General features: G+C 39.3%; 1 protein-coding gene across 2 annotated transcripts; it reads left to right on the top strand.

Annotated features, from left to right (window-relative positions):
• Positions 1 to 2477: 2477 nt before the first annotated feature.
• On the top strand, positions 2478 to 26238 carry LOC132545707 (uncharacterized). 2 transcript variants are annotated; one of them, XM_060209400.1, is made up of 10 exons: positions 2478 to 2565; positions 4557 to 4669; positions 10675 to 10820; positions 11095 to 11256; positions 18045 to 18175; positions 20322 to 20424; positions 20801 to 20932; positions 21905 to 21987; positions 22272 to 22358; positions 25629 to 26238. In XM_060209400.1, exons 1-10 carry the CDS (start codon positions 2552 to 2554, stop codon positions 25735 to 25737), a joined length of 1080 nt encoding a protein of 359 aa, XP_060065383.1. In that variant the 5' UTR covers positions 2478 to 2551; the 3' UTR covers positions 25738 to 26238. The 2 variants fall into 2 exon arrangements, with proteins under 2 accessions (XP_060065383.1, XP_060065389.1); XM_060209406.1 differs by lacking the exon at positions 4557 to 4669 and having other exon boundaries at positions 2537 to 2565.

Consider the following 26238-nt stretch of genomic DNA (forward strand, 5'->3'; position numbering starts at 1 on the left):
GGGGTCAACGTAATGAAACCGCGTTGTACCCTATCTGTAACAGTAGAGGGGAAAATGGCGGTTAATTTGAAACTGCACTGGTAGCTCTTTTTATTACTGTTGTACCAAAAACTATATGAACTAGGTAAACATGTTTTATTTAAATGATGCAATGCATTTTTAACAGCAACTTTAACGCGACAAAACATGTTACTAGGTTTTGTTTTCGAGTCACTGAAGTTTTATAAGGCAATATATATATATCGGGTCGTTAGGAAGGGATTTTAAAGAAATTAATGTTTGTCTGTTTTTGATACTGACTTCTTCGAGTACCGTACAATGATTAGTGTATTTCTCATAACCATGTGTCCGGTTTATGTTATAGATAAGTGTCTCATGTATGTGTATAGTGAGATGTTTACCATCACAATATGTCGCTGAAACCATTGTCAAAATGTTATGAAAATGATAGGCCTAGCCTAGCCTAAGCCGTACTATGTGCCGAGTCTCTTCCTGACACGTGGTTAGGCAAACAAAGTGATTCCTATATAACCTTCCCCTAAATTGTTTGTGAGGACATATATATATAATTTTCACGATAATAAAAACTTGCCATTGTGGTCTCTACATTTTATGCTTTTCTGGGGAACAAATAATCGCAGCCTTGTCCTTCCATCCATCCGTCCTTTCGTGTCCGGAACATAAATTGCCCACAGTTTAGCAAGGTCGGTCATGAAACTTGATGTATACATTGATCAAACCAAGACGATGCGCAGTGTAGCAATGTTAGGGCCCGTTAGCCCTAAGTAATAGTGTTATTGCCCCTTGTGTCCAGAGCATGATTTAAATTACTTGCATATTAATTAGGATAATGAAAATTTGTGGATAAATTGATCATACCAAAGAGAATGTATAATGTACCAAATTCAGGGCTTTTGACCCCGCAATTACAGAGTTATTGCCCTTCGTTAAAATGTTGCGTCAAAGTCTTTTTCGGGTGCATTCGTCAATATCACTGATACTCTTATTTTCATGTGAGTTTCAACATGAAATATTTACGAGGAATTAGAATCAGACTCAAGTCATGCATTGAAAAATGTTGACAACTTCCAAAATCCATTATTTTTTTTTCGTCACCCAATTGTTATTTTCGATGTTTGATATCGGCCTATAACAAATAAGATATGTCACTGGAGTATTTGTGTAAATTGACCTCATTGCACTAGTACTTCTGGGGATCGCCAGCAAACAGAACATGAACAAAATCAACTCGGAAATTTTAGAGAGGTTTTTTTAGTATCTGTCAAAATATTGGGAAAAAACAGTGTCGGTAACGAAAAATAGGGATGGTCGGGAAACCAGAAACACGGATATTTTCAGTGGTCAAAATAAGCATTAGCCACGTTAAATATAAGTATCCAGTGAACTCTCCCATGTACTATTTTTGCGAGTCACTAAGTTAATTTATTCTGAATCAGGATCCATTATCTGACCGTAGATTCAGATGCAAAATAGACCTGTTCTTCAAAATACATAATAGAGAAGTAACTCTTGACTATAGACGCTTCCTATCAACTAACATTTCTTTCTTCTCATCTACTATAATACATTGTAACCGGTTACATGTTGACATCAGACAGACATTAAGACTTACGCCACATTTAAAGATACGCTGCATAAAAAGGGCGTTTCTAATCGACCACATTATTTCTGCTTGGTGACAGAAAAAAGACATCTTGCATCACAGATTAAGAAACGAATCTAGTTCTCGTAAACATGACTTTTGATAACCAACAACATCTTGCGTCACGGATTAAGAAACGAATCTAGTTCTCGTAAACATGACTTTTGATAACCAACAACATTTTGCATCACAGATTAAGAAACGAATCTAGTTCTCGTAAACTGACTTTTGATAACCAACAACGTGTTGGTAACTTCACTTTTAAAGATGCTTTCCATTATATTTTTATCGTAACTTGTAAACTTGTATGCAGAACAATCTGGTATGTCAGATCTAACTGACAAATATAACGAAATTATACTTACTCATCTAGAAAAAAACATTCTTCACACGCCGTGACACAAAAAGATTCTAATTCTTTGTCTCTCTCGGATTATTATTATATTCACCATTTAACATATGACTGTAGCATATAAATATATATAAGTTTTCCATGTATTAACATCACTGATGTCACTTAATGTCTGTTATTCTTTAACTGGCTACATCTAGTCCTTTTTTTGTTTGTAACACGAGAATCGCCAAGTTATAATCAGACATAACGGCCACGAGACCATACTTATAAAGCTCAGTTATTAACAGAAATAAATACAAATGTATTTGAATATTCTACATGCGAGGTCCAGTCTCTGGTTTATCACAGGTACCAGGCTCGTCTGTTAACACACTCATTAACTAATACGTATCTATTTGGTATGTCAACGATTTAGAGTTATTTCCCTTGCATTACGGCGAGGACAAAGAGCAGCCTACCACGTCACATCGCTGTCGCATACATCGTTTCAAAATATCCTGACAGTCCTCATAGCACACATCGGATGATACAACATGGTAGATGCCAGGTAAGTAAGTTTGGTGTACCATTAAGTTAACAAAAAGTAAAGGACATTGTTGATGGTGGATGATGCTGGATACAGCTAATTTGCCAAGAGGGGGCGTAACGAGCAACATGATGCATACTTTGAAGCATGGGCAACTTAATACGTCAAAATTGTTTTATAGATACTTTCTTATTTTAAGTCTTTGGCATACAGCATTGTTTCAGCAAGAAAGCCATGATTTAGAGTCAAAGGTGTCGTAAATACTGGATTTGATTGAAAACGAACTTTGTATAAGCATTTTTTTCCACATATATATATACACATCAATCTATATACGCATTTTTCATATATATTTATATACACCATTCTGGACTTAGCTTGTGTTGCCTTGTCACTGTGAGATACATATTTTTATCGTGTGATGTCCGTGGCTATATGCATCACTGCGGCTGTTCTGCCACACCGAGTATACATTAATAAGGCCACGTTACTTACATCTTTTCGTTTACCCGATTAAGAAAATGTGTATGTTCGCTGGTGTGATTTTTAAAAAATGTAAATTAGCTTCCTACATTTAAAAACAGCCTCGTGCACTCTCTCTGAGCACGTTGAGTTTTACATTAGATTAAAAATAATATTGAAACATTTATCATCTATTCATAAATGTATTGCTATAGTTAACAAAGTTAGGCATATTCTACTGATATTTTTATATCGGTCTTAAGTCGTCTCACTAGAACGACATAATATAGACGATAAAACGCCCGGATAATTCGAACCGTACCTAACCCAACATTCCTGAAGTGTCAAGCTGTAAAAGGCGACCGCGTGCCATTCACATGGTATACTGTCGTTAGTTTAGTTCATTGATGTCGCCGACGAATCATATTCCACATATATTTATTAAATCCTAATTTATTTCTTTGTTATTCCTAAGTATTATTGAATACTGAAAATTTGTTTCATGTTAGTTTAACCAAAATTTGATCGAAGCCACTTTGATAACGAACATTGGAAATTTTTCCTACATCAACAAAACAGAAGAGGTTGTATTTGCCGATTTTGGCTGCATTTTTGCATTTCGACATGTTATCCAGTAGAATCGGCACTTCCAGTGGCACGTGGTTGCGGATACTAAATATATCTCTATAGTTGTACGATATTTCTTAGATTTCCCTGTGTGTATCGAGCTTGTTTTTAATCCATTCACTCTTTTATCTGATATCACGTCTTCAGAGACTGTTCAATATTTTCAGTGATCTTACCACAGACACCCGCCTCAATAATAACGGATAACATTACATATAACCTGTGTTTGTAGGGGTTTACACCTCATGAAAAAGCCAGGGTAATTTTAAGGCGGGGTCGCCTCTTAGTTGTTGGTGGTTACCTCACTGAACAACATATGGGAGACCCATCGCATGTCATACAGAGCAATTAAGGTAAAGTTTCTTGCCCAAGGACAGACCAACATCAGCACAGGCCGTATTGTAATGAAAGGTAAAGAAGTAGGAACATATTAAAGTGCTACTAATTTCCTAATAGTATTAATAACTTTAAATCTATTCATGGTATTGTGCCTGTTGAAAAATCCATAGAAAGAAGAATATCTTTCAAGTAAGGCATGACAAGTGTATATTCGTTCTCTTTTTGCCATAAACGATTTAAGCAGACTCGTTTCTGACAGCGTTCACGTTCCAACAACATAGCTTCCAGATTATCGAAATCCTTCTTTGGTAATCAAATAAGGTACTTATGACATGGAAATATTGCTCCCGGAACTTTCTTTTCTTCTCGAACTTTTTCTCCTTTCACTTCTTCCTTTGCCTTGATACACAACATTGCTTCTTTACCTTCAAGTGTTTGTATTTTATCTCTCCTGGAGGTGGCTCGACTCTTATAGCTAGTTAAACCGACGTTCATGACAAAGGTCTTATGCGATGACGTCACATCACGTGCGATTGACGTGATATACATGGCAGTATATTGTGAAATAATCATATATTTGTTAGTTCTAACCTTCCCGTGACCTATGTGGACGGTTTCCATGATAAAGATGCTGTCCTGAAGATGACGTACAACCCATTGGGTAACACTGGAATGAAGCCTTCCGTCATCAGTTTTGGTGAGTCTTGTATCAGAATTATCGATTATCGGTTTTAAATCAGATAAATATTCATATCGGACGTTCTGCCAGGCGTAATAGTAGGAAATAACATTGTGAGAATTAAGTCTAGCTGTGGTCTTTGTTATAACCATGGATTTTTCTCCATTTGTTTTTGAAGAGGGAAAACTCCTTTACGTTATGAGCAGGCGAGACTATGGCACGCTTGTGAAAGCCCAATACTTTTGACATATATGGCTTGAATATAAGAGAACACAATTCGAGTGATGGTTTGATAATGAGGATAAGTTATAATGAGTTAGGTCGCCAAATCTAGGATCATTTATTAGTGTAATATAATGTTTCCAGGAAACAAAACTACTGAAGGTCACGTATACCAAATATGGTGTACAAAACTACCGAAGGTCACGTATACCAAATCTGGTGGTGTACAAAACTACCGAAGGTCACGTATACCAAATCTGGTGTACAAAACTACCGAAGGTCACGTATACAAAATCTGGTGGTGTACAAAACTACCGAAGGTCACGTATACCAAATCTGGTGTACAAAACTACCGAAGGTCACGTATACCAAATATGGTGTACAAAACTACCGAAGGTCACGTATACCAAATATGGTGTACAAAACTACCGAAGGTCACGTATACCAAATCTGGTGTACAAAACTACCGAAGGTCACGTATACCAAATCTGGTGTACAAAACTACCGAAGGTCACGTATACCAAATCTGGTGTACAAAACTGGTGTACAAAACTACCGAAGGTCACGTATACCAAATCTGGTGTACAAAACTACCGAAGGTCACGTATACCAAATCTGGTGTACAAAACTACCGAAGGTCACGTATACCAAATCTGGTGTACAAAACTACCGAAGGTCACGTATACCAAATCTGGTGTACAAAACTACCGAAGGTCACGTATACCAAATCTGGTGTACAAAACTACCGAAGGTCACGTATACCAAATCTGGTGTACAAAACTACCGAAGGTCACGTATACCAAATCTGGTGTACAAAACTACCGAAGGTCACGTATACCAAATCTGGTGTACAAAACTACCGAAGGTCACGTATACCAAATCTGGTGTACAAAACTACCGAAGGTCACGTATACCAAATCTGGTGGTGTACAAAACTACCGAAGGTCACGTATACCAAATCTGGTGTACAAAACTACCGAAGGTCACGTATACCAAATCTGGTGGTGTACAAAACTACCGAAGGTCACGTATACCAAATCTGGTGGTGTACAAAACTACCAATACCAAATCTGGTGTACAAAACTACCGAAGGTCACGTATACCAAAATGGTGGTGTGGTGTACAAAATCTGGTGTACAAAACTACCGAAGGTCACGTATACCAAACGTATACCAAATCTGGTGTACAAAACTACCGAAGGTCACGTATACCAAATCTGGTGTACAAAACTACCGAAGGTCACGTATACCAAATCTGGTGTACAAAACTACCGAAGGTCACGTATACCAAATCTGGTGTACAAAACTACCGAAGGTCACGTATACCAAATCTGGTGTACAAAACTACCGAAGGTCACGTATACCAAATCTGGTGTACAAAACTACCGAAGGTCACGTATACAAAATCTGGTGTACAAAACTACCGAAGGTCACGTATACCAAATCTGGTGGTGTACAAAACTACCGAAGGTCACGTATACCAAATCTGGTGTACAAAACTACCGAAGGTCACGTATACAAAATCTGCTAATGTACAAAACTACTGAAGGTCACGTATACCAAATCTGGTGTACAAAACTACTGAAGGTCACGTATACCAAATCTGGTGTACAAAACTACCGAAGGTCACGTATACAAAATCTGGTGGTGTACAAAACTACCGAAGGTCACGTATACCAAATCTGGTGGTGTACAAAACTACCGAAGGTCACGTATACCAAATCTGGTGTACAAAACTACCGAAGGTCACGTATACCAAATATGGTGTACAAAACTACCGAAGGTCACGTATACCAAATCTGGTGTACAAAACTACCGAAGGTCACGTATACCAAATCTGGTGTACAAAACTACCGAAGGTCACGTATACCAAATATGGTGTACCAATGTACAAAACTACCGAAGGTCACGTATACTAAATCTGGTGGTGTACAAAACTACCGAAGGTCACGTATACCAAATCTGGTGTACAAAACTACCGAAGGTCACGTATACCAAATCTGGTGTACAAAACTACCGAAGGTCACGTATACCAAATCTGGTGGTGTACAAAACTACCGAAGGTCACGTATACTAAATCTGGTGGTGTACAAAACTACTGAAGGTCACGTATACCAAATCTGGTGGTGTACAAAACTACCGAAGGTCTCGTATACTAAATCTGGTGTACAAAACTACCGAAGGTCACGTATACCAAATATGGTGTACAAAACTACCGAAGGTCACGTATACCAAATCTGGTGTACAAAACTACCGAAGGTCACGTATACCAAATATGGTGTACAAAACTACCGAAGGTCACGTATACCAAATCTGGTGGTGTACAAAACTACCGAAGGTCACGTATACCAAATCTGGTGTACAAAACTACCGAAGGTCACGTATACCAAATCTGGTGGTGTACAAAACTACCGAAGGTCACGTATACCAAATATGGTGTACAAAACTACCGAAGGTCACGTATACCAAATCTGGTGTACAAAACTACCGAAGGTCACGTATACCAAATCTGGTGGTGTACAAAACTACCGAAGGTCACGTATACCAAATCTGGTGGTGTACAAAACTACCGAAGGTCACGTATACCAAATCTGGTGTACAAAACTACCGAAGGTCACGTATACCAAATATGGTGTACAAGTATACCAAATATGGTGTACAAAACTACCGAAGGTCACGTATACAAAATCTGGTGTACAAAACTACCGAAGGTCACGTATACCAAATCTGGTGGTGTACAAAACTACCGAAGGTCACGCATACCAAATCTGGTGCATACCAAATCTGGTGTACAAAACTACCGAAGGTCACGTATACCAAATCTGGTGTACAAAACTACCGAAGGTCACGTATACCAAATCTGATGGTGTACAAAACTACCGAAGGTCACGTAATGATGGTGTACAAAACTACAGAAGGTCACGTATACCAAATCTGGTGGTGTACAAAACTACCGAAGGTCACGTATACCAAATCTGGTGTACAAAACTACCGAAGGTCACGTATACCAAATCTGGTGGTGTACAAAACTACCGAAGGTCACGTATACCAAATCTGGTTGTACAAAACTACCGAAGGTCACGTATACCAAATCTGGTGTACAAAACTACCGTATACCAAAGGTACAAAACTACCGAAGGTCACGTATACCAAATCTGGTGTACAAAACTACCGAAGGTCACGTATACCAAATCTGGTGTACAAAACTACCGAAGGTCACGTATACCAAATCTGGTGTACAAAACTACCGAAGGTCACGTATACCAAATCTGGTGTACAAAACTACCGAAGGTCACGTATACCAAATCTGGTGTACAAAACTACCGAAGGTCACGTATACCAAATCTGGTGGTGTACAAAACTACCGAAGGTCACGTATACCAAATCTGGTGTACAAAACTACCGAAGGTCACGTATACCAAATCTGGTGTACAAAACTACCGAAGGTCACGTATACCAAATCTGGTGTACAAAACTACCGAAGGTCACGTATACCAAATCTGGTGTACAAAACTACCGAAGGTCACGTATTCAAAATCTGGTGGTGTACAAAACTACCGAAGGTCACGTATACCAAATCTGGTGTACAAAATTACCGAAGGTCACGTATATCAAATCTGCTGGTGTACAAAACTACTGAAGGTCACGTATACGAAATCTGGCGGTGTACAAAACTACCGAAGGTCACGTATACCAAATCTGGTGTACAAAACTACCGAAGGTCACGTATACCAAATCTGGTGGTGTACAAAACTACCGAAGGTCACGTATACCAAATCTGGTGTACAAAACTACCGAAGGTCACGTATACCAAATCTGGTGTACAAAACTACCGAAGGTCAAGTATACCAAATATGGTGTACAAAACTACCGAAGGTCACGTATACCAAATCTGGTGTACAAAACTACCGAAGGTCACGTATAACAAATCTGGTGGTGTACAAAACTACCGAAGGTCACGTATACCAAATCTGGTGTACAAAACTACCGAAGGTCACGTATACCAAATCTGGTGGTGTACAAAACTACCGAAGGTCACGTATACCAAATCTGGTGTACAAAACTCACGTATACCAAATCTGGTGTTCAAAACTACCGAAGGTCACGTATACCAAATCTGGTGGTGTACAAAACTACCGAAGTTCACGTATAACAAATCTGCTGGTGTACAAAACTACCGAACGTGACGTATACCAAATCTGCTGGTGTACAAAACTACCGAAGGTCACGTATACCAAATCTGCTGGTGTACAAAACTACCGAAGGTCACGTATACAAAATCTGGCGGTGTACAAAACTACTGAAGGTCACGTATACGAAATCTGGTGGTGTACAAAACTACCGAAGGTCACGTATACCAAATCTGGTGTACAAAACTACCGAAGGTCACGTATACGAAATCTGGTGGTGTACAAAACTACCGAAGGTCACGTATACAAAATCTGGTGGTGTACAAAACTACTGAAGGTCACGTATACCAAATCTGGTGTACAAAACTACCGAAGGTCACGTATACCAAATCTGGTGTACAAAACTACCGAAGGTCACGTATACCAAATCTGGTGGTGTACAAAACTACCGAAGGTCACGTATACCAAATCTGGTGGTGTACAAAACTACCGAAGGTCACGTATACAAAATCTGGTGTACAAAACTACAGAAGGTGACGTATACCAAATCTGCTGGTGTACAAAACTACCGAAGGTCACGTATACCAAATCTGCTGGTGTACAAAACTACCGAAGGTCACGTATACAAAATCTGGTGGTGTACAAAACTACCGAAGGTCACGTATACCAAATCTGGTGGTGTACAAAACTACCGAAGGTCACGTATACCAAATCTGGTGTACAAAACTACCGAAGGTCACGTATACCAAATCTGGTGTACAAAACTACCGAAGGTCACGTATACCAAATCTGGTGGTGTACAAAACTACTGAAGGTCACGTATACGAAATCTGGTGGTGTACAAAACTACTGAAGGTCACGTATACAAAATCTGGTGGTGTACAAAACTACTGAAGGTCACGTATACGAAATCTGGTGGTGTACAAAACTACCGAAGGTCACATATAAGATGTAAGATGAACAATTCCGAACATAGAAGGACTATTTGTGCCAGAAACTTGGTTACATATTGTTTGTTTAGTGTTTTAAGCGATCGTGTTTGACATACTGTTTTCCAAATTCTTTTAAAGTGCATGTCATGGGAGCGGATGTGTGGCGCTGTTTTCTGTCTCTGAATAAACCAAAACGTGTCAGTAATTATGTATGTCATCAGGGACGTATAATACGGTATAATACGTCCCTGCTGTCATGAATGGAATTAATAAACATTCTATCACCTAAACACGATATTCATAAGAATTTTACATACAAGATATATTCTAGGTTTTCTGTGCTAACCTTCTGCGGTTATATTTGATTATCATACAAAACTGGTTGCCCCCTCTCCCTTCCTCCGTTTTGACAACGGACTAGAACATTGGGGGTGTTGTAGAGACAGTAGAAATAAAACATGAACGAGAGAAATAGAGACATAGCAGCTGCTGTGATGAATATAACAACACAAACAGATGATACAAGGATTATTAGTCGGTGTAGAATCATAAAAAGATTCCACTTAAAGGAGCTTTATCTAAACAAAGAATATTTGGATCATATCTGTACTTCGTCTGCCAAGGCCTCACGTGTTTCCTTAACTTTACACAAATCCTTTCTTTTTTTCAATTTTAGCGAAATGTCATAGTGCGATGTAGTACACATATCTGATTATACAGCTATAACTCTATACGAACAGGTGCTTCAGCTCTCGGCAGTGTCTTTCGTCAGACGGATAATTCCGAATCGTACCAGGTCGTCAAATACGTGATAAAAAATGGCATCAATTATATAGACGTAGCTCCTTGGTATGGCCATGGTAAAGCAGAGACAGTGCTTGGTCAGGTAAGTACTAAGTTTATGATAAAAAGTCCTAACCCAGGTGGCGATAATAAAAATAATAATATTGATAATAAAAAAAGGTGGGAATGCTAAATATATTCACGTTCATATACAATTGATTTTCTTTGGGATGGCAAATTTTTGCAGCGAAAATGTTTGATAATGTAAACTTCGTTGTATAGTTTTCGCTAATTTTGTAGACAAATGAAATACTTAACGAATTAATATCTATTTTTACGAAGATATTCGTTACCAAAAGTGATACCATTGTGTACAGGGCCTACAAGGTGTTCCAAGAGATGCGTATTACATCACGACAAAAGTTGGAAGGTACTTACCAGAAGCGGAGAAGATGTTTGACTTCCGGGCGGAGAGGACCATACAAAGTGTAGACGAAAGCTTACAGCGGCTGGGTTTGGATTACGTGGATGTTATTCAGGTATATATACATAAGACAATTCAATGAGGAACGGATAGAGAACTTCTGACACGAGTTTCAGACCAGATATGTAAGTAAGTTGTTTTTTATGCGAAAGATGTTACGAATTTGGGGATATTACCTGACTTTCAAGAAATTGTGCGATTAAGATAACTCTTTGTTATATGCATACCTTTACTGTCCTCAGGGACATCACATATATACGTCCCTGCTGTCCTTAATGATATGGCCCAACTTCACTCCCAGTGAATTTGTTAATGGTTTGAAACGCATATAACAAACATCTCATTGAAAATTACGATTTGAACCATTCAAGATTAGAGCACGTTTGTTCTCCGATGTACGTGATTTCCGGTTTAAGCTTCGGGAACTGTTGTCACTTTCCGTGAACGAGAAATACATCGTCTCTTCCGCGACCACAGCCGAAGGGTCTCGATTTGGTGTAATATCTGCTCCTCTCCTAACTACATTAAAACTGCAACACTTGGATTTTCTTTCGATAACTGTTTAAAATTCATTATGATTTCAATGTTTTGACATTTTCCGGCAAACACTTAAAAGGCACAATGATAAGATACTTTTTAGCGGTTATAATATTTCTATGTAGAGAAAGGCAGTTTATGTAATATTGGTGACTTTAATAAGATATTTTCATGACAAATTCATTTAAATATAAATATTTATATTGATTTTCTGAACAGAATAGTCTCCGCAGTGTTTACCCTTTTTTCTACCAAGGCAAGTCAACATTGCTTAAAAAAAGTGAAGGTTCTAAATCATTTATGTTAAACAGAACGAAAATTCTCAATAGCAAAGAGAAAAGAAAACAGTGGGTGAGAACATTCTGATTTTATTAATGAAACTGGTTAGACATATATGCACCAGCTTTACAAATCCGACTAAAACGACATAGTCTTTCACCTTATAAGGTAAAGATGATAGATGGGCCTCTCAGCAATTTCTGTAACTCTGAAAGGAAAACTTTTATTTATTTTTGAAGATTTTTTATCAATGTTTATAGCCTATATATTTTGTTAAAGACTTTATTCATACATTCTTTTTATTAGATAAGCATTTCCCTTTTCCGTAAAATCAGTAATAACAAAAATTAACATTCCAATACATATGCAAAGCTGACAGCTTTATGTCCGATATTACGGAATACGAGCCAAGGTTGTCAATCAGGTTATTATACATATAAAACAGTGTTTAAACACAACTTACACAAGTTACTAACTATCAGTTCATTAAGAGCTAGACATCTACACCACAGCACATATAGACATATATCTCCTATAAATGGTACATATCAATACTTTTTCTTCCCACATACAGTCACACAATGAAACCTCCTCCCTGTTCCAACAGTACAATCACACAATGACACCTCCTCCCTGTAACAACAGTACAATCACACAATGACACCTCCTCCCTGTAACAACAGTACAATCACACAATGACACCTCCTCCCTGTAACAACAGTACAATCACACAATGACACCTCCTCCCTGTAACAACAATCACACAATGAAACCTCCTCCCTGTAACAACAGTACAATCACACAATGAAACCTCCTCCCTGTAACAACAGTACAATCACACAATGACACCTCCTCCCTGTAACAACAGTACAATCACACAATGACACCTCCTCCCTGTAACAGCTGTACAATCACACAATGACACCTCCTCCCTGTAACAACAGTACAATCACACAATGACACCTCCTCCCTGTAACAGCTGTACAATCACACAATGAAACCTCCTCCCTGTAACAACAGTACAATCACACAATGAAACCTCCTCCCTGTAACAACAGTACAATCACACAATGAAACCTCCTCCCTGTAACAACAGTACAATCACACAATGACACCTCCTCCCTGTAACAGCTGTACAATCACACAATGACACCTCCTCCCTGTAACAGCTGTACAATCACACAATGACACCTCCTCCCTGTAACAGCTGTACAATCACACAATGACACCTCCTCCCTGTAACAACAGTACAATCACACAATGACACCTCCTCCCTGTAACAACAGTACAATCACACAATGAAACCTCCTCCCTGTAACAACAGTACAATCACACAATGACACCTCCTCCCTGTAACAACAGTACAATCACACAATGACACCTCCTCCCTGTAACAGCTGTACAATCACACAATGACACCTCCTCCCTGTAACAGCTGTACAATCACACAATGACACCTCCTCCCTGTAACAGCTGTACAATCACACAATGGCACCTCCTCCCTGTAACAGCTGTACAATCACACAATGACACCTCCTCCCTGTAACAGCTGTACAATCACACAATGACACCTCCTCCCTGTAACAACAGTACAATCACACAATGACACCTCCTCCCTGTAACAGCTGTACAATCACACAATGACACCTCCTCCCTGTAACAGCTGTACAATCACACAATGACACCTCCTCCCTGTAACAGCTGTACAATCACACAATGACACCTCCTCCCTGTAACAGCTGTACAATCACACAATGACACCTCCTCCCTGTAACAACAGTACAATCACACAATGACACCTCCTCCCTGTAACAACAGTACAATCACACAATGACACCTCCTCCCTGTTCCAACAGTACAATCACACAATGACACCTCCTCCCTGTAACAACAGTACAATCACACAATGGCACCTCCTCCCTGTAACAACAGTACAATCACACAATGAAACCTCCTCCCTGTAACAACAGTACAATCACACAATGACACCTCCTCCCTGTAACAACAGTACAATCACACAATGACACCTCCTCCCTGTAACAGCTGTACAATCACACAATGAAACCTCCTCCCTGTAACAACAGTACAATCACACAAACCTCCTCCCTGTAACAACAGTACAAACCTCCTCCCTGTAACAACAGTACAATCACACAATGAAACCTCCTCCCTGTAACAACAGTACAATCACACAATGACACCTCCTCCCTGTAACAGCAGTACAATCACACAATGAAACCTCCTCCCTGTAACAACAGTACAATCACACAATGACACCTCCTCCCTGTAACAACAGTACAATCACACAATGAAACCTCCTCCCTGTAACAACAGTACAATCACACAATGACACCTCCTCCCTGTAACAGCTGTACAATCACACAATGACACCTCCTCCCTGTAGCAGCTGTACAATCACACAATGACACCTCCTCCCTGTAACAACAGTACAATCACACAATGAAACCTCCTCCCTGTAACAACAGTACAATCACACAATGAAACCTCCTCCCTGTAACAACAGTACAATCACACAATGAAACCTCCTCCCTGTAACAACAGTACAATCACACAATGAAACCTCCTCCCTGTAACAGCTGTACAATCACACAATGAAACCTCCTCCCTGTAACAACAGTACAATCACACCATGAAACCTCCTCCCTGTAACAGCTGTACAATCACACAATGACACCTCCTCCCTGTAACAGCTGTACAATCACACAATGAAACCTCCTCCCTGTAACAGCTGTACAATCACACAATGACACCTCCTCCCTGTAACAACAGTACAATCACACAATGACACCTCCTCCCTGTAACAGCTGTACAATTACACAATGAAACCTCCTCCCTGTAACAACAGTACAATCACACAATGACACCTCCTCCCTGTAACAACAGTACAATCACACAATGAAACCTCCTCCCTGTAACAACAGTACAATCACACAATGACACCTCCTCCCTGTAACAACAGTACAATCACACAATGAAACCTCCTCCCTGTAACAACAGTACAATCACACAATGACACCTCCTCCCTGTAACAACAGTACAATCACACAATGACATGACAATGAAACCTCCTCCCTGTAACAACAGTACAATCACACAATGACACCTCCTCCCTGTAACAACAGTACAATCACACAATGACACCTCCTCCCTGTAACAACAGTACAATCACACAATGACATCAGTACAATCACACAATGAAACCTCCTCCCTGTAACAACAGTACAATCACACAATGAAACCTCCTCCCTGTAACAGCTGTACAATTACACAATGAAACCTCCCTGTAACAACAGTACAATCACACAATGACACCTCCTCCCTGTAACAACAGTACAATCACACAATGACACCTCCTCCCTGTAACAACAGTACAATCACACAGTACAATTACACAATGACACCTCCTCCCTGTAACAACAGTACAATCACACAATGACACCTCCTCCCTGTAACAACAGTACAATCACACAATGACACCTCCTCCATGTAACAGCTGTACAATTACACAATGAAACCTCCTCCCTGTAACAACAGTACAATCACACAATGACACATCCTCACTGTATCACATTTACAATCACACAATTACACCTCCTCCCTGTAACACCTGTACAATCACACAATGACACCTCCTCCCTGTAACAGCTGTACAATCACACAATGACACCTCCTCCCTGTAACAGCTGTACAATCACACAATGAAACCTCCTCCCTGTAACAACAGTACAATCACACAATGAAACCTCCTCCCTGTAACAGCTGTACAATCACACAATGAAACCTCCCTGTAACAACAGTACAATTACACAATGAAACCTCCTCCCTGTAACAACAGTACAATCACACAATGAAACCTCCTCCCTGTAACAACAGTAAAAACCTCCTCCCTGTAACAACAATACAAACCTCCTCCCTGTAACAGCTGTACAATCACACCATGAAACCTCCTCCCTGTAACAACAGTACAATCACACAATGACACCTCCTCCCTGTAACAACAGTACAATCACACAATGACACCTCCTCCCTGTAACAACAGTACAATCACACAATGACACCTCCTCCCTGTAACAACAGTACAATCACACAATGACACCTCCTCCCTGTAACAGCTGTACAATCACACAATGACACCTCCTCCCTGTAACAGCTGTACAATCACACAATGAAACCTCCTGCCTGTAGCAGCTGTTCAATCCACTACACTAGATAACTTTAAGACATATATCCTTTACGCCCTTAAAGATTTCACAAACTGAAACTCCTCAACAGTTTTTATTTTCTTTTTTTTTCATCTTACAAATTACTTTAAAAAGAACACTGTAAATAACCTCTTTCCTTTCGCCGCTGTGTGATCGTCAACATTGACCAAACTTAGAAGAAGCATTCTTGTTCATTACAAAGTCCAATAAACTTGTACATGTTATAAATGGGAACAGGTAAATTTATGTACGAGGTGAAAAATTGAAAAAAACAATAACAATAAGAGAGTAATGTATTATATCAATAAATACATTATATAAATATTACTCGCAGTCTGCAATCATAAAGACAGCAGACTTTATTTAAAAGTTGTAATTGTCATTACATCTGTTTCCCGTCTCTAACATAGTCGTTGTGCATGAGCGCACCTTTTTTTCTAATATTGCAGCTAAAAGCGATCTTCTCTCCTCTTCTCAAAATCACTTTTTATTTTTTACTTGCTCTGCATCTCTCTCTCTCCTTCTCTCTATCTATGTGCGTACGTCTGTCCGTCCGTCCGTACATCCTTTCGTGCATCTGAGGGCATTTCCAGGCTACAACTTCAAAACCGTTCCACTCAACTTAACAAAACTTGCTGTATGTGTTAAGTTAGTGCCCTAGTTGTGCCTTTTGCTATTGAGGACATTTCATTTTTTATATTTTTGTTTTGCTGTTACCATAGAAACATAGTCAAAAAACACAAAAAATTAGTGATAACTTTCCTTTCTGGACTACAACTTCGAAACCGTTACACTTAACCTAACAAAACCTTCCGTATATATTAAGTTAGTGCCCTTGTTATTTTTATCTGTTACCATGGCAACATATATCCCTCATCACAAATTTCATTTTTTTTCTGACTGTGTGCTCTGAAAGTGTTCAAGATAATGGCCCAAAACGTTTTTACATTTATTAAGCTAGTTGTGTCTTTCGTTATGGGGGAGTTGTCCTTTTAAATACTTTTCTGTTACCACGGAAACAGATCGGCCAAACCATAAAATCGAGTTTTTAGACCTTGTCTTAAACTATTCAAGGTAATTACCCGGTACTCAAAACTGTCTACAGGCGTCAAGTAGAAGTTCTCTATTTCAATACTTTGTATGGAACAATTAAACTTGTTGTAATATTAACATATATATAGATGTGTGTCTTTAAATAGCGGGGCCCAGGGGATAATTTGTCTGCCTTCATGTTGTATGATTGTATGTGCATGACTTATTTACGTATGAAAACTTCATCTTTTTCAACTTATAAAAATCACACTTGTTGTAAGCAAGGAGTCTATCTGTGGGAGGAAACCGTATCCCTTCAGGGAATCGAACCCCGAACGGCTGGGTGAAAGACAAGTGTCATACAACTTTGCCTCCAAACCACCACCTGATCATGATGATGAATTGTTTTCTACAAGAAGAAGAAGAAGAAGAAGAAGATGATGATGATGATGATGATGATGATGATGATGATGATGATGATGATGATCGGTACATGTGTATGTGCCGATGTGTTGATAAAACCTTGTGAAATATAAAACAATTTTTAAAACACGCTTCAGTGCCGACACGGATCATGCAGTTCGAAATTCAAATCTTACTAACCAGCTTGCGCTCGCTTTAAGGCAGTGCCTATATCATATAAATACCAGACTTACACTATCATTATAATCGGGAATTGTCTCGGTCCAGCTTTTTTAAATGCTTATACTCTCCCAAAGTTATCAGTGTTAAAATGAGGATCGAAGTCAATGATTTTCCTGTACAATGACAGGTTCACGACATGGAGTTTGCCCCTAACCTAGATATTATCGTCAACGAGACATTACCCGCCTTACAGAAAGTCAAAGAAAGTGGTAAAGCTAAATTCATTGGAATCACAGGATATCCCATGGACAACTTCCGGTACGTATTGGGGTTATATACAACTCTTTCCGGTTCATACTGTTGTTTCTACTACAATACTTTGTGTTATCCCTTTCTGACGATTGTGTAAGCATATTGACTGTTAGATAAATATATGAGATATATCACAAATGGTATATATCCTTTCGGGAACATATAACTACTGTAGATTCCTGGATGAACTATCCGGTAGGTTGGTTGCCTTACGTTTAATCTAAGAACATTCTCAAGCTAGGCACACTTCGTCTAAGAACATTCTCAGGCTAGGCACACTTCGTCTAAGAACATTCTCAAGCTAGGCACACTTCGTCTAAGAACATTCACAGGCTAGGCACACTTCATCTAAGAACATTCTCAGGCTAGGCACACTTCATCTAAGAACATTCTCAAGCTAGCCACACTTCGTCTAAGAACATTCTCTGGTAGGGCTGGCTTCAAGTTTAATCTAACAACGTTCTCAGACTGGGCATGCTTAATCTAACAACGTTCTCGGACTGGGCATGTTTAATCATCTAACAACGTTCTCAGACTGGGCATGTTTAATCATCTAAGAACGTTCTCAGACTGGGCATGTTTAATCATCTAAGAACGTTCTCGGACTGGGCATGCTTAATCTAACAACGTTCTCGGACTGGGCATGCTTAATCTAACAACGTTCTCGGACTGGGCATGTTTAATCATCTAAGAACGTTCTCGGACTGGGCATGCTTAATCTAACAACGTTCTCGGACTGGGCATGCTTAACTTAACAACGTTCTCGGACTGGGCATGCTTAATCTAACAACGTTCTCGGACTGGGCATGCTTAATCTAACAACGTTCTCGGACTGGGCATGCTTAATCTAACAACGTTCTCGGACTGGGCATGCTTAATCTAAGAACGTTCTCAGACTGGGCATGCTTAATCATCTAACAACGTTCTCAGACTGGGCATGCTTAATCTAACAACGTTCTCGGACTGGGCATGTTTCAGACTGGGCATGCTTAATCTAACAACGTTCTCAGACTGGGCATGCTTAATCTAACAACGTTCTCGGACTGGGCATGCTTAATCTAACAACGTTCTCGGACTGGGCATGCTTAATCTAACAACGTTCTCGGACTGGGCATGCTTAATCTAACAACGTTCTCGGACTGGGCATGTTTAATCATCTAAGAACGTTCTCGGAATGTTTAATGGGCATGCTTAATCTAACAACGTTCTCAGACTGGGCATGCTTAATCTAACAACGTTCTCGGACTGGGCATGTTTAATCATCTAAGAACGTTCTCGGACTGGGCATGCTTAATCTAACAACGTTCTCGGACTGGGCATGCTTAATCTAACAACGTTCTCGGACTGGGCATGCTTAATCTAACAACGTTCTCGGACTGGGCATGCTTAATTTAACAACGTTCTCAGGCTGGGCATGTTTAATCATCTAAGAACGTTCTCGGACTGGGCATGCTTAATCTAACAACGTTCTCGGACTGGGCATGTTTAATCATCTAAGAACGTTCTCTGACTGGGCATGCTTAATCTAACAACGTTCTCGGACTGGGCATGCTTAATCTAACAACGTTCTCGGACTGGGCATGCTTAACTTAACAACGTTCTCGGGCTGGGCATGTTTAATCATCTAAGAACGTTCTCGGACTGGGCATGCTTAATCTAACAACGTTCTCGGACTGGGCATGCTTAATCTAGGTACTGTTTGGTCCCTAGGTGTGGCCTATCTGGTGCCCGATCAGTTGCTGACACTTGTCTCCAAATCATCATTCGGACCTGATATAGGAGTTTGTTCTATAACAAAGCACTTCACATATCATTTGCAAATTATTACTGAGAAACGCAATCCTCTGAGTGCTTAAAAAGTTGGTTACAGGTGATGTCATGTTTTTAAATGAGAACAAGGTAAAAAAACAACTTAACCAAGGAAAGATTAGGGAAAACTAATTTTACAACGTTTAAAGAAGAAATAATAACCAAACAATGGTGAGCGCCATGGTCTCTCTGCGTTATTTTGCAAAAATAACTACTCAATACAATACGTAATCTGGACTGAGCCAGCGTGATATCCATGCTGCCCAGTGGCGCCGTGTAAATGTCAGTTTGTATCACTGATGAAATCTCACTATTTATTGCCAATCCTATGCTGTATTAACAGAACGGTGCTGGAACGAAGTAGGGTAAAGATCGACACCATACTTACCTACTGTCACGCGTGTATGAATGACAACTCTCTGGCCGATTATCTTCCCTATTTCAAGGTAAATATCCGTCTGATTTATTTCACTGCTTACATGTTTTCTCGTCGATTTCATTCCTTTTTTTAATCAAAATGTTCCATCTGCCCCCAAACTTCGCTTTGCTTGATACGAGTCTATATCTACAACTCTCCTTTTTAACAAACAGTATATTCTTATCCTTTATTAGTACTATCAGATAGACACTGAAACGACGTTCTAAAGTCTTTGCTACTTTGTATTTTTCACGAAATCGTTTTTACAGTACATACGACTGGTAAACAGATGAACATTCGACCCTACAATTTTGTGATGTACAGTAGAACCTGATATGGTGATACTTATCTGCAATCCATAAAGTGATAGCTACTTAAAAATGAGAAATTTATATTTTAAATAGGAAAAGGGAGTGGGTGTGGTGAACGCCTCCCCAATCGGTATGGGACTGTTGACTGACCGCGGACCCGCCTCCTGGCATCCTGCCCAACCTGACATTAAGGACACGTGTGCAAAAGCTGCCGCCTATTGTCGGGTATGTTGTTATGACAACGGTGATTGTTCCACACCAGTTCTGAGGGGTTTCAATACTTTAGCACTCTTCTTTTTCTGAATATTTTCCTTCATGATAGAAAAATGTTGTGTTTTTTCGATTGTTTGAAGTTTAAGGGATACAGTCCATCACGTGATCACGGATTTAGAATCTATTGTAAGTCTGCGATGTGATGTGCCGTTAATGTGACTGACAACCAGTAGTTTATCTTGGCACATGATTATCATCCCAGTTGTCATATTTTCCAACAAATAATAATCACTCCTGTTGGGACGGATGAAATCGCGCAAGGGGTTTTACTGTAGGAGGCAACCGTAGCACCCGGGGAAACCCACGTGGTCGTGCATGTGACCCTATTCCTTTTCACGCCCGTTCAGGGAATCAAACCCTGGACGCCTTTATGAAAGGCGAGTGCGTCATCACTGTGCCACCCGACCACAATAAATACATCAAGCATAAAAAGTTCACAGAGGAAGATTCTTTTGTGTCAGTATATATGGTAGTCATGGTGACGGTTTATGCCCAGTAGGGTCCCTTTCTTTGGACCACACAATCGCAGTATTCCGAGATGCTTTATGTGCAATAGGTCAAATTTCGTGGTCACTGCGCAATACCCGGACGTCATACACTAATTCCGTCAGTGCTGAATAGTCACAGACACATTAGGGAAGGTAACATGGGCTGTGTACTTTCTGTGTCCTAGAGTTACATACGCACTATTTACATATTTGCTAGAATATGATATATATAATTACTTATCATGAAAAGTCCACGTTACTATTTATAGAAATTCAAGGTTGCTACAAATCTGTCAACAATCTTTTAGACCTTTCTAATTTTTTCTTGACATACATTTCGATGCATTGCAAACCTTGAAATATGGGAGGAATTCAGCATTAGTTTATCATTGATTGTTGGGTGATTTTGTAACTCTACACTATTCAATCCACACAGGACAAAGGTGTCGACATTTCTCGCCTGGCATTGGCCTTCACCTTCCAGCAGCCCATACCTACCACACTATTTAGTACAGCCAGGTAAGCCGTTTTTATGACCCCTGTGATCTCCGGTAATGACCATTAATTAAGACTAATTAATATCAATCAACAGATGTGTATGGGTTGTTTAGCACCGAACGGGAAAGAGAGGACGTGTGTCAAAGTAGGGACAGTACTCCTTTGTGGGGAATGGGGTGGGGAGGAGGAGGGGGTGGATCTAAGATCTTCCGTTATCAACCCTGTCTATCTACTGTTTTTTACATTTACTTGTGGCATGAGTGAATGAACAACAGCCCTTTTTAGTTTAAATCCATATTTTTCAGCCTTGTGAATGCTAAGAAGAACTTTGATTGTGTGTATACACCACTCACTGCCTTGGAGGAGCAGACAAGCCAAGAGGTCATGGAGAGGTAAGTGTAAGACATACCATTATATGTCATTATGACCAAACCCGTGAAATGTTGCATGCAATTTTCTTGTATCAAGGAAAACAGAATAGAAGTACTTATAACACAACCAGTAGAAGATTAGAGTGTGACGTTTCGATAACTTCACGGTCAACTTCATCTTATAACACAACCAGTAGAAGATTGGAGTGTAACATTTCGATAACTACACGGTCAACTTCATCTTATAACACAACCAGTAGAAGATTAGAGTGTGACGTTTTGATGACTTCACGGTCACCTTCATCTTATAACACAACCATTAGAAGATTAGAGTGTGACGTTTCGATGACTACACGGTCACCTTCATCTTATAACACAACCAGTAGAAGATTAGAGTGTGACGTTTCGATAGCTTCACGGTCACCTTCATCTTATAACACAACCAGTAAAAGATTAGAGTGTGACGTTTCGATGACTACACGGTCACCTTCATCTTATAACACAACCAGTAAAAGATTGGAGTGTAACATTTCGATGACTACACGGTCACCTTCATCTTATAACACAACCAGTAGAAGATTAGAGTGTGACGTTTCGATAACTACACGGTCACCTTCATCTTATAACACAACCAGTAGAAGATTAGAGTGTGAAGTTTCGATGACTACACGGTCACCTTCATCTTATAACACAACCAGTAGAAGATTAGAGTGTGAAGTTTCGATGACTACACGGTCACCTTCCTCAGATAAACGCCAGGTGTGGAGCGTACTAGAACAGACATACGTAAAGTACGAGATTGTACGGAATCGACCAAGTGTGATGGAAGTGACATGTCATCGAAACGTCACACTCTAACCTTCTACTGGTTGTGTTATAAGAACTTCTATTCTATTGACATTACCAACCCGAAAAAAATGTTCCAAAATATAGAAATATTTATTGTGGAACATAAACTTCTTTTCCGAAGAATCTCAGATTTGCGATTTTCTTGTGGAGTCCTTTTCCTAAGTCGTTGACTAGAGGGAAATGAATGTGTAAGATGTGTGCTCGGCACTACCGAATGTATTATCAGAAATGGTTTTCATGGAATTATTCATAAAATACTGAAGGCAATAGAAATGGTGAACACAATTTGTTTATTTTAGATGGAAAGTGAATTTTTTACCAATGTATAACTGAGATATACTTTGTCAGGTTTACCAATGTATAACTGAGATATATACTGGACAAAATAAGTTAAGGATCATAAATTGTGACCATAATATCTTTAAAAATTCAAATCATGTATTGCCGGTAATTGCACTCGTAGTTTCTCCAATATGTACCTAAAGTCATGTCAAAGGTGAAAGCACGTGCATCTGAACGCTCTAGTTAACTATGGTGGTGTGAAAAACCGACTGGTCTATTACTACAGAGGAATCTTGCAGGTTTTGATTCTGTTACTTCTAAGCTAAAAAAAGTTGAATTTGGAAACATTTAATCAATTTGTAACGAAAACTTGAAAAACTAATCATGCGAAGACATTTAAATGATATGGAAGCCGCGCGAGCTATAGGGCTCCTTCAAGCTGGTTTCAACGAAATGTGGCGGCACAGCTTCATGTTTCTCAGAGCGTGATTAGTAGGCTATGGAATCGCTATCAACAGACAAATAACGTCCGTCAACGCCCCAGATCTGGACGACCACGCTGTACGACAGCCCGACAGGACAGATTCATTTGCATCACGGCACGACGTCAGCGGTTTTTGAGTGCTCCTGTCTTGAATCTTCAGTTTCAGCGTGAGATATACTTTGCCTCTAATTTAGGTAGAAGACCAGCAGTCCGACCAATTTTATCCAGAGGTCATCGACAATCCAGACATCATTTGAATTGGCAATTACGTCATTGGAGAAATGTTATGTTCACAGATGAGTCTAGGTTTTGTGTTGACTTCCATGACGGTAGGAGGAGGGTATGGAGAAGCCAAGGAGAGCGCTATGCAGACTGCTGTGTTGTCCAGCATGATCGCTTTGGTGGTGAGTCAGTGATGGTTTGGGCAGGGATCAGTGTTGACTTCCATACAGACCTCTACATCATAGACAATGGATCTTTAACAGCTGTTCGATACAGGGACGAGATTCTACACCCTATAGTAAGGCCCATTGCAGGAGTTGTTGGCCATGATTTTATTCTGATGGATGATAATGCTCGTCCTCACCGTGCTCGTGTGGTCAACGACTATCTTCAACGTGAAGCAATCGTTCGCATGGACTGGCCAAGGTTTCGAGCATGCTTGGGACACTTGCAACGCCGGGTTTCAGCTGACCTAATCCGCCACAGAACCGCCAACAGCTTATGATTGCTCTGCAAGAGGAATGGCAGCGCATATACTAATAAGGAGCATGTGCAGACGTTGCAGGGCAGTTATTGATGTCAACGGAGGTCATACTGCCTATTAAACTGCCAATTGCAGTTTGATGACTTTTCCTTGTCTACATGATTAACTTGCTCTACTTCCTCTTACACTTTGATTTCAAGGGTGCTGTTACTCAGAGTTATCTGCTCTTGGTAGCAATTACCACAAATGAATTTGTTTTGTGTAATTAAAGACTAAAATGAATGTTCTGTCATTAAAATTTAAAATATAATCATATTATTATTTGTATGTAAAACTGCACTGTTTCAAGTTTATGATCCTTAACTTATTTTGTTCAGTATACTTTGTCAGGTTTACCAATGTATAACTGAGATATACTTTGTCAGGTTTACCAATGTATAACTGAGATATACTTTGTCAGGTTTACCAATGTATAACTGAGATATACTTTGTCAGGTTTACCAATGTATAACTGAGATATACTTTGTCAGGTTTACCAATGTATAACTGAGATATACTTTGTCAGGTTTACCAATGTATAACTGAGATATACTTTGTCAGGTTTTCCAATGTATAACTGAGATATACTTTGTCAGATTTTCCAATGTATAACTGAGATATACTTTGTCAGGTTTACCAATGTATAACTGAGATATACTTTGTCAGGTTTACCAATGTATAACTGAGATATACTTTGTCAGGTTTACCAATGTATAACTGAGATATACTTTGTCAGGTTTACCAATGTATAACTGAGATATACTTTGTCAGGTTTACCAATGTATAACTGAGATATACTTTGTCAGGTTTACCAATGTTTGATTGAGATATACTTTGTCAGTCTTGCTAACGTTACTCTGCCTTTTTACAGAGAAATTCATAGTTCTGAAACTCATCCATGTTTAGTGCAGGATACCAATTTCTTCCACAGATACATGAAACCATTAAACAACAAGAACTGGGAAGGTGTGGAGGTCAAAGGTTACTGGGACGCTCTTAGAGGTCAATCCGATAGCTTCAAGACTTCCAAGGTTGACTAATTGAACGATGACATTGATGCCAACTGTACATAACTCTTGTCCTGTTGGGTCGAGAAGGGAACGAAATGTTTCCTTTTTCTATACCCGATACTGAACTTTTTGAACGCTAAAGTATTTTTATAACATTACTTTAACAAAGTATGTGACCGAATGGCACTATTACCTTTGTCTCGGCCTTGTGTGTGTATGAAAACGGTTGAAATACATACATTTGTAAATATTAGATTAGTTTAAAGAATTACAGTATAATAAATTATGATATATAGTGATGTTAATGCATCTTTTAAATTGTTTTATTTCGAATCTTTTATATGCGTGACAATTTATTTTGTTATATACATATCAAACAATTATAATGTTGACATTCAGGGTAAATGAAATGTTTTTGACATGCAGGAGTTTTCTCGCATTGTTCCCAGATTTCAATGAAAAAGATGTCAATTTTTTATCATGTGTAATCAGATTTATAATATTGTTTATCATTTTATGTCGTAAGATGAT

The sequence above is a fragment of the Ylistrum balloti genome, unplaced genomic scaffold, assembly GCF_031769215.1.
Source record: "Ylistrum balloti isolate Yb309-2 unplaced genomic scaffold, AGI_CSIRO_Ybal_v1 Utg369598, whole genome shotgun sequence".
Taxonomy (NCBI): domain Eukaryota; kingdom Metazoa; phylum Mollusca; class Bivalvia; order Pectinida; family Pectinidae; genus Ylistrum; species Ylistrum balloti.